Here is a 14,463-nt window from a genome sequence, read left to right as displayed (position 1 = left end):
TCACGGCGCCTCAGATTTTTTATAAAAACGTGTACACGAATTCAAGAAGCGCTGTAATCTTGTATTCAATACACCCGGAAGATCACAAAAAACAGCTGAACAGTAATCTAAATGAGCCAAAACAAGTGCAGAAACCAGTCGTTGCCGCATACGTTCATTAAAAAGCTCACGATGCAACTTAAGTTGATAGAGGCAAACGTTGACCTTTGCACATATTTTATTAACATGTTCAGTCCATGACAGATTTTCTGACAGAGGATCAGACCCAGCGACTTAACGGAATACTCAAAAGGAATGACGGAAGTATCTCAATGGATACCACCAACACTATTCAGGTCTAACTGCCTGATATATTGTCCACTCGCTATACAAATAATGTTCATAATAGAGAAAGAGAGAGAGAGAGAGAGAGAGAGAGAGAGAGAGAGAGAGAGAGCGAGAGAGAGAGAGAGAGAGAAAGAGAGGCAAATGGAAGAGTAAATAACCGATTATGAGATTTTTTCCAACTTGTCGATTTTTCCGATTTATTCTACAACATTTCATATTATCCGATTATTATTATTATTTGCGTGTCATTTGCGTATTATTCATTATCCGAACATGTTCACATTATCCGATTGTAATATTTGACCGAAATGTACAAGCTTTAAAAAAGATGTATCAAAGGAAATAATTTATTATTAATTCATATCATGAATAATATATTTACGACAAATTATTTGAAGTTAATTTATTTTATTTAGCTAATTTAACTTGTTACAATTAAATGACTAGTGAAAAAACTTTGGTTAAATTCAAATGGATAAAAAATTGCTAATTAAAGAATTCGAGTTTTATTTGGAGATATTTTTTATTGCAGAAGAAATGTAAAACTGAGAAATATAGAAGTTATATGGAGATAGAACGAGGAAGTATAGAGAAAGTGCTATATAAAAAGCGGGAAAGATGGGTGGCGAGTGTCATTACGCGCATGAAGAATAAAGTAGGTCATTGTGCGACGTGTCGTGTTTTCAAGGAATATTTGGAACATTCAGGAAACGGTCAGTGAATTTTCAGGAATCAGTTAATTTTATTTACCCATGATGTAATTTTATATGTAGGCATCAGGCATATGTTAAGCATTTGAAAACGTGATATCAATTTTTATAGGCATGTCCTAATTCGGAAATTAATAATTAAACTACAATTTAAAATATAAGCCAGTCATTTTGAATATCTCTTGTAAAATCAAGCAGACGCAATTTCTTAGGAAATAAAATTTGCTGTAACTTGATAACAAGATCAAATCGAATATTTGTTTGTAAAAACTTTGATTGTATTGCTTCTAAAGATAAAATCCATTTCAAAAGCGCTTCTCACTATAAAGTTTCATATTGTACACATGTTGTCCTTTTTTTTATTTGCGTATTTATTTTATATCAATTTTACATAAGTCTTATAATATTTTTGCATTTTTCGAGATTTGTCCAAAGCAATATTAAAATAAATCTTGCACATTTCCATGATATCGAGAATAATAAGTTACTAATTCTAAAAAGGTTTTTATTTGGATATAGACTTCAGAAAGTCGATATTACGTTAAAATTTATTATATTATGTATTAGTAATAATATCAGACTCTAGCGGACATGACGGATCCACTTGGTTATTTGTAGTAAACGGTAATCTCAACCTGACAAATTCGTCGAATGGGCATAACACACTGCAGCCTGGGATGTTCACTTCTACTGTTTCAACTGGATCACCTAAATGTTGTAATATCTGTAAATGGAAAACCCGTTGTTACTGTTAATTTTATCGCGTTATTTTAGATGGACGAATTGGACAGAACATTACGTATAACATTAGTAATTGATTCAAGACTGAGCCGCGTCAGAATAATGGTAAACTTACTTTGATAAAATATTTATTCCCCTTTTCGTGCAATTCTATGATAACGCCGCTTGAAAATTGCGGGAAAGTGTTGTCATATACGCCTAGAGCTTGAAGCAGAGCTACCAAGTTTATGTCGTGCACGGCAAAGAGATTGAACTTTCTCTCTCTTAACATCTCATTAATCACTTCACTCATGTCTCTGATTATTCTATATAATAATGGACCTGGAAATGATTACACACGTGTACCCCGTGAAGATTCAATAATCAGCTGGAATAGTTATTCAGTTATTCGTTCCGTGAATTTCCAGCGATTCTGATTCATTCAAGTTTTAGTAATCGGCATAATCGGATGATTATTTTCGTTAATCTTTAGTAATTAGATATTTCGTAAGATATGTATACTGTTTGGTTTTCAGACTTGCCTCCATTAAGTCTAATGAGCTCTTTGTTGTAGCTGAACACATTATAAGCGAAAATAGTCGCATTATACAGGGCGCCGAACGGAAATATATTTTGCGTCCACCCTGGTAAAGGTAAGCCCAATGCCTGCTGCGTAGCAAAAGTGTGATACAAAGTAAAGTAGTCCCTCGGGCTGCTAATATTTTTTCCTGTATAATTTGTCAACTTTTTACTCAAATCGTCAAATTGTTTCAGTTGCTCTATCACTTCCGGACTTTTTTCGACTTCTGCCAGCTTTCGTCGATATCTATCAAAACGGATAAAAAGCAGAAGAATAAGATGATTCAAGAGAATAAATAAAGCGGAAATATAAGTTTTCGGTAAAGATAAGCTTGATGTGAAAAATCGGTGCGTCACACCTATGTGACGCTGATAGCGAGCATGATAAATTTCGGGAATTACTTTTATGTAATATCACGCAATTTATAGAAAATCTTCATTAAGACACTCGAGAAAAGCAAGTACTAATGGAAGAGAATTACTTACGTAGGACATAAGAACGATCCCAGTAGACCATCATTGTAGATGAATGTGTATAGAAAATTTATCGGTTGCCAATGCAGACTTGGGTGCCATTTTTGACGATATGCCGGAGGATAAAGACCCGCCATGATCAATTGCAGTGTCATCTTACTCCTCGAGAGTGACGTGCTACGTGCGTAGATATTTGGTTGGTAATAATACTCCCCGAGAAGATTATTATATCTTCTTCGCAGTATTTTCCCTAATTCGTAGGATCTCTTCTTGCCAGCCTTTAGAATTGTATCGACAGTAAGGATCAGGAGGAAATTAACAGCTTAGTCGCATGAAATGCGACTAAGCTGTTAATTACTCTCATGAGAAAATGACGTGATTCGATAATGAAGTAGAAAACGTTGCCGACGTTAACGCGGGATAAGTAGCGGAGCGAAGAGCGATGTACACACACTTTGCTATGTAAGCATTAATCTCTACTCGTCTCAAACTCCTTTGAATGTCTTTTTAATCTAGTAACTGCGCGATGCGCGCGCTATACCCAACGATCTTTATGGTGAAAGGATCAACAATACGATGCAATGCGGTTACGTTGTAATATCTAAGTCGGGTCTTACGTTAATCAGTTGACCGTCATCCTGTGGATAGTTATCCATATTCTTGTATGGGTCATTTGGATATGATTCCTTGAATCTCATATCTAATGTCCGTTCGGCGTGTCGGAATACCTAAATATTTCAATATGATGTCTTGCGTATCCTCGAAATGAAAGAATCTAGTTTCATTTGCAGAATTATAGTTTCATCTCACCAAGCTGACGAATCGTAATTTCGTTTTTCTTCCATAACCTCCTGCTTCGTTGTATTTAGAGTTAAACCCAGTTTCTTGGTTTGCGAGTACATTGGAAAAAAATATCAGTAAAATAAAATAGCACGCGTAATTTTGAATCTTCGCCATTTCTCAAGTTGGTTATTGGCGGATTTATATATTTTCTAATTATAATCCTATCTAAAGAAAAATAATTAGGTTAATCATGATAAATTTTGTTAAATTGCTAATAACGCGCTATGACTTGAATAAAATAAGAGCACGAAGTCAAATGTCGAATGCGAGAGTAAACGTTAAGGCTAAAATAAACGTCTCAACTGAACGTTACGACGGAAGAATATAACTTTTATTTAGAGGCACATGGAGACTGGAAGGATATTCAAAAAATGTAAATATACGAAGAACAACGCGCAAAAACGATGGTAGAGATAGAACAGGGAAAAGTACGAGAACGGTAGAGATTGGAATAAGATTTGAAGAAAAGGTGGAAATGAGACAAAGTACATACACAAGTAATTATATGATTAATTTTTATTTTACAATCCTCTTGATCTGCCTTGCGACTGTTTGCGTTTGTCCTTTTGCATTATTCTATTTTTCGCTTCAATACGCAACTATTGGTGAAAATATATCAAGAACAAGAATTTAATGAAACTTTTCAGATAGAGTAATAGATTTCGACAAAACGACATGGTCAAATAGCAAATTTTGCAGTGCATAAATGCAATGTGTAACTTTTGATCGAAAGAATCGAACGAAACTCGATGAGATTTTTATTTGAAAACATATTGAAATATAAATAGCCTAGAAAGCTAAAAGAAATGTAAATACAGGAGATAACGGTAGAGATTGAAGTAATACAATGAAGAAAAAGAGAAAGAGTAGGAATTGGAATAATATTATGAGGTAAGTTAAGAGAACAGAGAGAGAGAGAGAGAGAGAGAGAGGGAGAGAGAGAGAGAGAGAGAGAGAGAGAGAGAGAGAGAGAGAGAGAGCGAGAGAGCGAGAGAGCGAGAGAGCGAGAGAGCGAGAGAGCGAGAGAGCGAGAGAGCGAGAGAGCGAGAGAGCGAGAGAGCGAGAGAGCGAGAGAGCGAGAGAGCGAGAGAGCGAGAGAGCGAGAGAGCGAGAGAGCGAGAGAGCGAGAGAGCGAGAGAGCGAGAGAGCGAGAGAGCGAGAGAGCGAGAGAGCGAGAGAGCGAGAGAGAGAGAGAGAGAGAGAGAGAGAGAGAGAGGCAAATGGAAGAGTACATAACCAATTATGAGATTCTTTCCAACTTGTCGATTCTTTCGATTTATTCTACGACATTTATGTTTACATTATCCGATTGTAATATTTTGCCGAAATGTATAAACTTTAAGAAAGATGTATCAAGGGAAATAATTTGTAATTAATTCATATCGTGAACAATAGGTTTACGGTCAAATTATTTGAAACTAATTAATTTTATTTAGCTAATTTAGCATATTACAGCTAAACAACATATCGAAACTTTGGTCAAATTGAAATGAACAAAATTGCCTGTTTTATAAGGAATTCGGATTTTATTTGGGGACATAATGTAGAAGAAACGTAAATATGAAAGATACAGAAGTCAGATGGAGATAGAACGACAGAACGATGAGGAGGTAAAGAGAAAGTGCAGTATGAAAAGTGGAAAAGATGGGTGACGGGTGTCATTACGCGAACGAAGGGTAAAGTAGGTCACTGCGCGACGTGTCGTGTTTTCAAGGTACATATTTGGAATATTTAAGAATTGGTCAGCGGATTTTTAGAAATAAGTTAATGTTATGTACATATGACGTAACCTGATATGTAGACAATACATTAGGTATATGTTTAACATTTAAAAACGAGAACAATTGTTTTCATAGACATGTCCAGTTTGATCTTGCGCCTTATGGCAAGTTCTTTTGCATTCTAACATACTAATTAATAGCTGAGATAATTCAGAAATTAACAAGTAATATATCTTATTTCATTTAACTGCTTGTCATTAGGATCTCCAGTATATCTCGATATGTTGATACGGAAAGAAATAAGATTTTTTTTCACTTGCAAGTTTATTATTACATAGATAATTTTATAAAAAACGTATAATATTTCCAGATTTTTTCATGCGTCGAAAAATTAAATACTAAATATTAAATTAAATATTAATTATTAATTAAATATTTAATTAAATATTAAAGTAAATTTTGTCACACACACGTGTAATAATAACGATAATAAATTGCCAATTTTTAGAAATTTGAATTTAGGTATAGTCTTTAAATCAATGTTACATTAAGATGTATTATAACAAATAGTTAACATCAAGAATAATATTATTATTAGACTCTAGCGGACATAACTTATCGATTTGGCCCTCTGCAGTTACCGATGATCTCAATTTGACGAATTGTTCGTACGGGCATAACACGTCGCAGCCTGGAATTTTCACTTCTTTCATTTCAGCCGGAATGCCAAGATGATGTAATACCTGTAGATGCAAAATGCCTTATCTTTATTGTTAATCAGTTTAGTAGTCAACATCATTAATCGAGTATCAACATTAGTAATTGAGGGAGATTCAGGATTGATTCGAGCCACGTTAGAATGATGTCAAACTTACCCGAACAAAATACTTCTTGTTCTTTTCGTGCAATTCTATGATAATGCCGCTTGAAAAATGCGGAAAAGTGTTATCGTATATGCCTAGAGCTTGAAGCAGGGCTATCACATTTATGTCGTGTGCGGCGAAGAGATCGAGCTTTCTCTCTGCTAAAGTTCCATTGATCACTCCGTTCATGTCTTGAATTATTTTGTATAACAAGACGCCTGGAAAACATTATACGCGTACTCCGTGAGGATTCAATAATCAGATGTATAACATTCGCAAATATTCGTAGTATTGGATTAAACACTGATAGACGCAATCAGGCAGAATAGATATAATTTCGTAAAATTTGTATGCTGTTGGTTTCTAAACTTGCCTCCATTGAGTTTAGTGAGTTCTTCGTTGTAGCTGAGTAAATTATAAACGAAAATTGTCGCATCTAACAAGCTGCCATTTGGAAAGAAATTTTGTGTCCACTCTGGTAAGGATAAATTCAAATAATGCTGCGTATACAATGTATGATATATAGTAAAGAAGTGTAGTACGTTGGTAATATTGAACCCTGTGTACTTAATCAATCTTTCTTTCACGTCATCAAATTGCGCCGCTTGCTCTATCACTTCCGGAGTTTTTCTAATTTCTGTCAGCTTCTCTTGGTATCTACCAAAACGGATAAAGAGAAGATCAAGATGATTCAAAGGAATAATGTGAATAGAGAAATAATAATTATGACATAATTCGTGACAAAATGTCAGCACATGGGTGCTGATAGAAGAGAATTACTTACGTGGGGCAGACTAGCGAACCCAGCAAACCGTCACCGTTGGCAGGTAAGAATTCAAAATCCACTGGTTGCCAAGACAGATTCGGCATCCACCTTTGAACAAGTTTCGGAGGATAAAGACCCGCCATGATCAATTGCAGCGTCATCTTGGCCCTCGCGAATCCTGTGCTACGTGCGTAGATATTCGGTTGGTAATAATAGTCCCCGAGAAAATCATTGTATCTTCTTCGCAGTATTTTCCCTAATTCGTAGGATCTCTTCTTGCCAGCCTTTAGAATGATGTCGATAGTAAAGATAAGGAGGGACGCAGAACGCGACTAAGCTGTTAATTGCTCTCATGACGAAAAGATGACGTGATTCGATAATGAAGTATTAATGTTAACGCGGGGTAAGTCGGTAATAGACGATGTATGCACGCTTTGTTATGAAAGCATTAATTTCTAAGTCTTCGACTCCTGCGAGTGTCTTTTTAATTTGGTAAATTCACGATGCGCGCGCTACATCCAACGATTTTGTGCTGGTGAAGGAAGTACGATGGCTACGTTGCGATATGCAATTCGGGTCTTACGTTAGTCAGCTGACCGTCGCCAGTTGGATAGTTCTCTAAATCCTTGTATGGATCATTCGGGTACGTCTCCCCATGTACCAAGTCCAATGTCCGATCGCCGTGCCTGAATAACTGAATGTTTCGATGCTATGTGAATTTCGGAGCTCCTCGATAAGACGTGCTTTTATTTGTGTAATGCGGGTTTTCGTATCTCACCATGCTAATAAACCGTAGTTTCGTGGTATCTCTTCCGTGTTGTTTAGAGTAATGAGCTGCCAATTCCGAGGACATGGCGGAACATGATAATAGCACGACGCTTAGGTAACGATACAGTTTTGCCATCCTTGAGAAATTTAAACAAATCCGGTCAATTTTTTCTTCTACTCCCACAATTTACAGAATGTGCGTTTTGCACGCGAAAGGAAAAAGAAAAAACAATCGATTGTAAGAAAAAAAAAATTTCTGTAGTAAGTTTCTAATCGATCGGAATTATTTTCAGCTGTCGATCGTTGATTTTTAATACAAAATATTTTTTCAATTGCAATAACAGAGATACTTTTTTGAATTTTTACCTCGTTTCTATCAAGCTACATGAACGGGAATCTTTGTTTCCTTCTGTGAGATGATGCGATCTTTTCAATGATTTTTTTTTACGATAATCTAACGTTATTTTTATAGCAAAATTCAGAGTCATCTGTCACTCTATCATAGCAAGCATATTTCAATTACTATTTTATCAATTTCGACTGCGGTAATGCCTTTAACGCATTACGCGGTGGAGATATCAGATTGAAAATCGTTGAAGCCGAGAGAAAGTGAAAAATCATTAAATTTTTAATTTCGCGGAGACAAGTTACCAAATAATGATAAATAATAATAATAAACAAGTTACCCAATAATGACAAAACAGCTTTATCTGTCGCATGTGATACACTGTGTCCTTAATAATTGTTTCAGCTTTACGTACTTGCGACGTTAGATATCTGCATTCGCAACGATCTAGACGTTGGTGATCCCTTCGACTTCTTCGTAGACTTTTTCTGGATCGAGATGCTTGCTGCGCCACAGTTTTTCACAGCTGATGAATTCCCGAGTGTCTCCCGAGGTCTACGCGTGTACTTATTTAACTTGGTCGCGACCGATTGACTGGCACGAGGAGATATCGCCTCCTATTTTTTAAAGTTGCGGCCGCGCCCCTCTTTCCCACTCCTTCTATTTGTCACAGTAGTACTTCTAATTTTATCCTGCTGCATAACAAGACGCCTGAGACCTCTGCAAATATGAATTTAACTGCAGATAATAGAGTGTGGTTGATTAAGTTAAAGTCCAATTTATTAGCTGAACGCTAATCACCAAATCATAATCTATTTTATCGTAAAACGATGCAGTCAATTTTCATTCGCGCGCATTTTGTGCATTTACAACTATTCTACTAACTATTGTTTTTCACGTTGACGTCCTGAGCTATTCGAAATGAGTTTAAAGAAGCAGTTTATAAAACGTGGAGATATATCAGATCGAAAATTGAAATATTGCGGTAAATTGCGGTAATCACTATCGACATTTTGGTAATGAAATCTTCTGCTCCAATTAAGTTGCGAATTATGTCGTCATGTATTAAGTATTGTGCGATAATTTCGAGACACCTTGTGTATGTGACGTGCGTATAAGTGCTTTCATAAATCAATTAACATCGCGAACAGTTGCATATACACCTTGAATCATGATTATTATACACCTGTACAAACTCGTACCGTGAGATGCACGTGAACATAAATTTTTAACAATTTGCCATCCAATTTTGCAGCCATCCATTGACATTATAGACGTCGGCATCTCACAATTTGCCGAAACATAAACACGTAAAATGTCGCGTCTCATTTCACTGCGGCACTCAAGTTGAAAAAGACGTCAAGTTACTATCACGCTGCAGAATATTATTTGCTATAAAAAGTAAATAAAATTAAATTGTCGTTGGATGAAAGTCACATCGAACTGCTTTTGGCAACAACTTTATACTCCCAAACTGGATTATTTTCCTAGTTACGAGCAATTTTCGCTTTGAAAGTGAGTACGTCCACTTTTCAGAACTCTCCGCGCTTTATCGGGGACTTGATACGATACCTCTCTCGCACATTCGTTCGCAGGAAACAAAGCTGACGACTCGTTTGGTTGATCGAAAGTTCGATTTCTCTGAAGAGATATTCTCCTAGTTGCCTAGTTGCTCCTGTGTTGCAAATTAGATGTAAGGAGGTCAAGCAACTGATTTACTCCCGTAACTTTACTTTGCACGATAAATTTAATTTGAAAATTGTTTGATAATTCGGTAATAGATATTAAAGCGAAACTATGACGTAACTAACTCCCATGTTGTATTGTATTACTCGAGTGCAAAAATCGCTTCTTACTCAAATCTCTCGTCGTGTAATCAATCTTCAACAATATTTCTCGATACTCCTCTACAAGTTTGCATGCAATTTTTATTCAGCGAGAAATCCTTAAAGGGCATTACGCTTGGCGATTTCTCACTTCCGATGCGTCGCATCTCTTGGTCATTAGTTGCCGAGCCCTAAATCGGGCTCCGCCTGTGTATGCGTCTGCGTCAGACGAGGAAAAATAATGTTTTACCCATCTACATAGCTTCGACAGGTGAATTTGCGCCAGAGTTGCCCAACTGCAATAACTGAAAGACAGTCGCTCGAGAGGATTTATAGCCGCAAAACAGCATCGCGTCTAATAGCGGTACTCCGGTATTAGGTTACCGATATTCATCTGTATTTTACCTCTTAACACGTACCTACCATTCTCATTAGCACGTTCGTTTTCACCAGACGTCTTTCGCACTGCTCGATCTATCGACAAAAATAATACAGGAGCGAGTCGAGCAACATCGCAATTAACGCGAACGCGAGCTGCCGTGAAATCACGATCAGCGATCGGCTGCTTTCCCCGACGTCGTGTAATTTCGCCAAGAAAGTTTATATCAGCGCTTTATATCATTTATCGTCAAGGTAAGGAGATCACCGCTTCGCGCGGCGCGACGCGGCTCGACGCGAGGCGTTGCGACGCGGATCGAGGGTAAGTAATTAAAATGGAATTCGACCGCATCGTAGTCGCCCTCGTAGCGGGCGACCGACTACGACGTGCGTAGAACCGTCCGCCGCTCGAATGAGAGCTGCGATTACAATTCCAGAATGCCGCCACCGAACACAGATCGAAAACCCGTTATATTCGCGCGCGCGCGCGCGAGCGGGTCAACTGCCAGCCCGAGCTAGCCCCGTTTGCTCCTCCGCTTCTGCAGTTTCCTGGCATCATCCCCTACCTCTCTTATCCCAATATCCGTGCCTCCCTTTCCTCCACTCTCCCTTCGCCCTCTCTCTCTCTCTCTCTCGCGCTTTCTCTCGCGTTCGCTCGTTCACGTCCCTCCCGCCCTCCCGCGTCGTCAGCTACGGCACTGGAATTCGAATTGTAATTTCTAACCGCGCGACTACGCACGAGCCATTACCTTGCCGTTTGAAATTCGTAAACGGATTGCGAATTCCCGGACTTCCGCGCGGCTCGCACTAAGAATCCATCGCCGGGGCTGCTGTGCCGAATATGCGTGATACGTGCCGGCGCGCCCCGGAGGACCGAGGGCGAGTTCTTCGCTCGCCGGCTCGCCTCGCGTCATATTTCGAGTTGCATCCACGTGGTATTCTCTCGTGGCATCGTACTCTCGAATCGCGCCCCCGAACCGAACGTCCCCGCGGGGGTGCAGAGTTTTCGAGACCGCGAATGCATTCGTCCTCGTCGCCGATGTCGCACTCTCAGTCGAACTCTCAGTCGATGTGGCCTCATCATTTTCTACCACTCGAGTTGTTACCAGCGGCGACATTTTACACGCACGTGCACGATAGAATAATTATGCGACTTAGCAGATTACGTAAGATGTTACTTTGCAGACACAAGAGAGTGTTGGAGAGAGGATTTAGGACTCGGGAGCGCATAACGTACTCATCAGCTGACATACTTTATTTACTTGCTTGTATCATGTAGAAAGAATTTAATTGAAACTATTCGACAAATCATTTCGGTTGGACTGGTGGATTTTTTTGTCTCAGCAACACGCTCGTTCTTGGTTCTCTACGTGATATATGTAACGCGCGGCATAATTTGATCTGCATGTAAATAAAGAGTTATATAATTTTATTGCGGTAAGACTCGCGGCTTGCACTCGCGGCACTTGGACGTAACGCGTATGCGTCCTTTTGCAGCTTATACGATTCGGGCTTATCAGTTTGCTGATTTTACAGCTTTAACGGTATTGCGCTGGCAATGTCAGCTCGCACAGTGGTAATGGTATATCTATAGCATGTTGCTAACGCGTTCCGTGACGTGGGAATCACCGACGATCCTTGTCGAGTTTATCCCTCTTTATAAAGCTGACGCTACGTAGCACATATACATGTGTTTTGATACTTGCAAGGCGGGGAAGATCGTTATTATCTCGTCGGGAGATTACGCGAAACATTTCTAAAATAAAACTAAGAAAAAGAGCGCTTTTATCTTGATGATAACTTGGATGCATAATTACGTGAAAACGCATTAAAGATGACAATAATCCGGCCTGCGTAATTTTTGTCTTTTTTCGCTAAGCGTGTCGATTTTTCATATCCCACGTAGAGATAAATTACTCTTGCGGAACGGATATCAAATTAAACTTGCTCCGTACAACAATAGCAACGAAAGTGCAAGAAAGGTTTAAACATTTATAACGGATTTATCTGTTTGTTAGTGACAGTTGAGCGAGCAATTTGTCAACGACACAGTTTAACGCGATAAAAATTAAATCGGCCGCAACCGCGCTAATCACAAGATAAACCTTTATTTAAACGACAAACGCGGCCAAATAAAAGTGCGAAATAATTGCATGTTTGCGGAGGCCAATTTTAAACAAACCTGTACACACACATAAATTTATATGTACAAATTTATAATACCGAAAGTCAGCTTTTCCTCCCACAAGGTTAATCTTTCGATATATTTTTTATCCGGGAGAAACATTTGACAGGAATATGAAAAAAACAAACTCGAAAACTGCGCAATTCTCCCCCCTATTCGCGCGAAAATATTTAAGGGGGGAATTACATGTGAAAGGCCATTTTCAAGGCTATTTTTACGAATTTTTTGGACAGAATTGTTTGGTAAGATCAATGGACTTGAAATTTTCACAATGTATTCATTAATGTTTAAAGTATAAAATATTTCATTGAATCACAAGAACCGATCCAATTTGTAATTATAGATAAAAATGCAGTCATCCGTTTGCGAGCTCTATGTTTGCTGTCAACATAATTCCAGGCTTCTCACTACTCTGAAATCAAAAACTGAGAAAGATTTTTAAAATATACGATTGCCATTATAGCCCGTATTAAAATGAAGGCAGTGAAGCCAAGTTTGGAAAAATAATGTGACTGTACAAAAAAAAGTATCGAAAATGAAACCTTTCTCAGCTTGTAATCATGTTTCAGGAAAATGAATAAAATAAAATATAACTGTGTTTGAAATAGGGGCGCGAAAACTATACGTCTATTGTATATTGTGTATAAAAATTTCAAGTTATTCGGTTCAGTAGTTTTTGTGTAATCGTGTCGACAGTTTAAGAAAACGGTGCTTCCAAATATACGCGTTTAAGGTTTTATGTGTATACTTTCTATATAGATAGTAACAAATTTATTTTATTTATAGATAGTAACAAATTTATTTTATAGTTTGAACATTAACGAACATACTGTGTGAAAATTTCAAGTCCATTGATCCTGCCGTTTCTGTTAAAAACAAATTCGTAAAAATAGCCTTAAAAACGGCCTGCTCCGCATGTAATTCCCCCCTTAATCTATATTTCCTGATTGCTATTTCCCCCTTTCTTCCTCACCACGAGACACCACCTCTGTCCATCGGTCACGCTGCAATTTACTATAGACTCGTATATTACCACCTCGTATTTAATAAAGGTGAGGCTTTCTAATTAAAATCTTGCGGTTTTTCTTGTATACTTACCCGCATCGTGAATATCTTCCGGCGAATCCCTCGGGAGAATAAAGAACACTTCGACAATGCGGCCGAACGAAAGAGAGGAGAGGTCATTGAAAGAAAGAGAGGCTCGCGAATGAATGGTCGCGACGAGAATCTGGTCTGGCGAGGCGGTCGCGTTTATCACGGAGCACATTATAAAGTAACGTAAAAGAGACCAACCAATGGCGCGGGGTGAGTCGAGAGTGGAGTTAATTCATCCGCTGCAATGCCTACACTTGCCGGCAACTCGGCCTCATCAAGATTTCAAGAAAACTTCCTTCTCCCTCGGCCCTTCGTCATCCCGAGCTCGTCCCTCGAACATGTCGTGAGACTTTCGCGACAAAGATTCAATCCGCGTTGCTTCATTAGCGGCGCGAAATAATACCGCGGAACGCCGTCCTATCGAGCCTATCTGTCGAGCGATAGAAGGGAAGATGAGAGAAACAAATTTCACGAAATGTCGCCGAAGGAAAGAAACCGGCCGTGACCCGCGCGGATAATTTCAGGAGATCCGGCGACGCGAGGAATAAAGTGAACCGCGTTGAATAAACGCCGCCGAAGTTCGGCCGCCTTCCCGTTCTAATTCTCGGTAATCCAGAGTAGCGTAGTTTTAATTAGCGGCCGCCGGGGCTTACGGGTTTCTAAACTGATTCTAACTTGTCAGCGGGAAGCGCCGTGTTCGCGCGAGTCGTCTTGCGCGCCGAATTAATCCTTCGGTTAGTATGCGACCGGCGAGTCGCTTGTTACAACATTAACGGCAATAAGCGGCGAAATATTATCTAAAGGTCGACATACTCCCTCCAGAGCGTCATCGCCGGAGGGCCTCGCGCGCGGCCTGCTATCT

At 38.8% G+C, this 14,463-nt stretch overlaps 1 protein-coding gene across 1 annotated transcript; it reads right to left on the bottom strand.

Annotated features, from left to right (window-relative positions):
- Positions 1-1,479: 1,479 nt before the first annotated feature.
- On the bottom strand, positions 1,480-8,817 carry LOC105181602 (uncharacterized). Its single transcript, XM_011138482.3, has 14 exons — positions 8,533-8,817; positions 7,782-7,908; positions 7,587-7,697; positions 7,022-7,287; positions 6,611-6,894; positions 6,250-6,455; positions 5,939-6,117; positions 3,999-4,005; positions 3,621-3,758; positions 3,428-3,538; positions 2,823-3,088; positions 2,300-2,583; positions 1,894-2,099; positions 1,480-1,761 (listed from the first exon to the last, which is right to left on the bottom strand). The coding sequence occupies exons 2-14, from the start codon at positions 7,905-7,907 to the stop codon at positions 1,594-1,596; spliced, it is 2,352 nt and encodes a 783-aa protein (XP_011136784.1). The 5' UTR covers position 7,908; positions 8,533-8,817; the 3' UTR covers positions 1,480-1,593.
- Between the last annotated feature and the right edge of the window lie 5,646 nt (positions 8,818-14,463).

The sequence above is a fragment of the Harpegnathos saltator genome, unplaced genomic scaffold (genome assembly GCF_003227715.2).
Source record: "Harpegnathos saltator strain DR-91 unplaced genomic scaffold, Hsal_v8.6 scaffold203, whole genome shotgun sequence".
Taxonomy (NCBI): domain Eukaryota; kingdom Metazoa; phylum Arthropoda; class Insecta; order Hymenoptera; family Formicidae; genus Harpegnathos; species Harpegnathos saltator.
This window is presented reverse-complemented; position numbering and strand designations above follow the sequence as displayed.

Bases quoted from the DNA above. Each gene is read 5' to 3' on its own strand.
- LOC105181602 (XM_011138482.3), bottom strand. From the start codon at position 7,907: ATGGCAAAACTGTATCGTTACCTAAGCGTCGTGCTATTATCATGTTCC. The intron at 6,118-6,249 runs GTAAGTTTGACA...TTGCATCTACAG, and splicing joins ACAAGAAGTATTTTGTTCGG to GTATTACATCATCTTGGCAT. The intron at 2,584-2,822 runs GTAAGTAATTCT...CCGTTTTGATAG, and splicing joins GGATCGTTCTTATGTCCTAC to ATATCGACGAAAGCTGGCAG.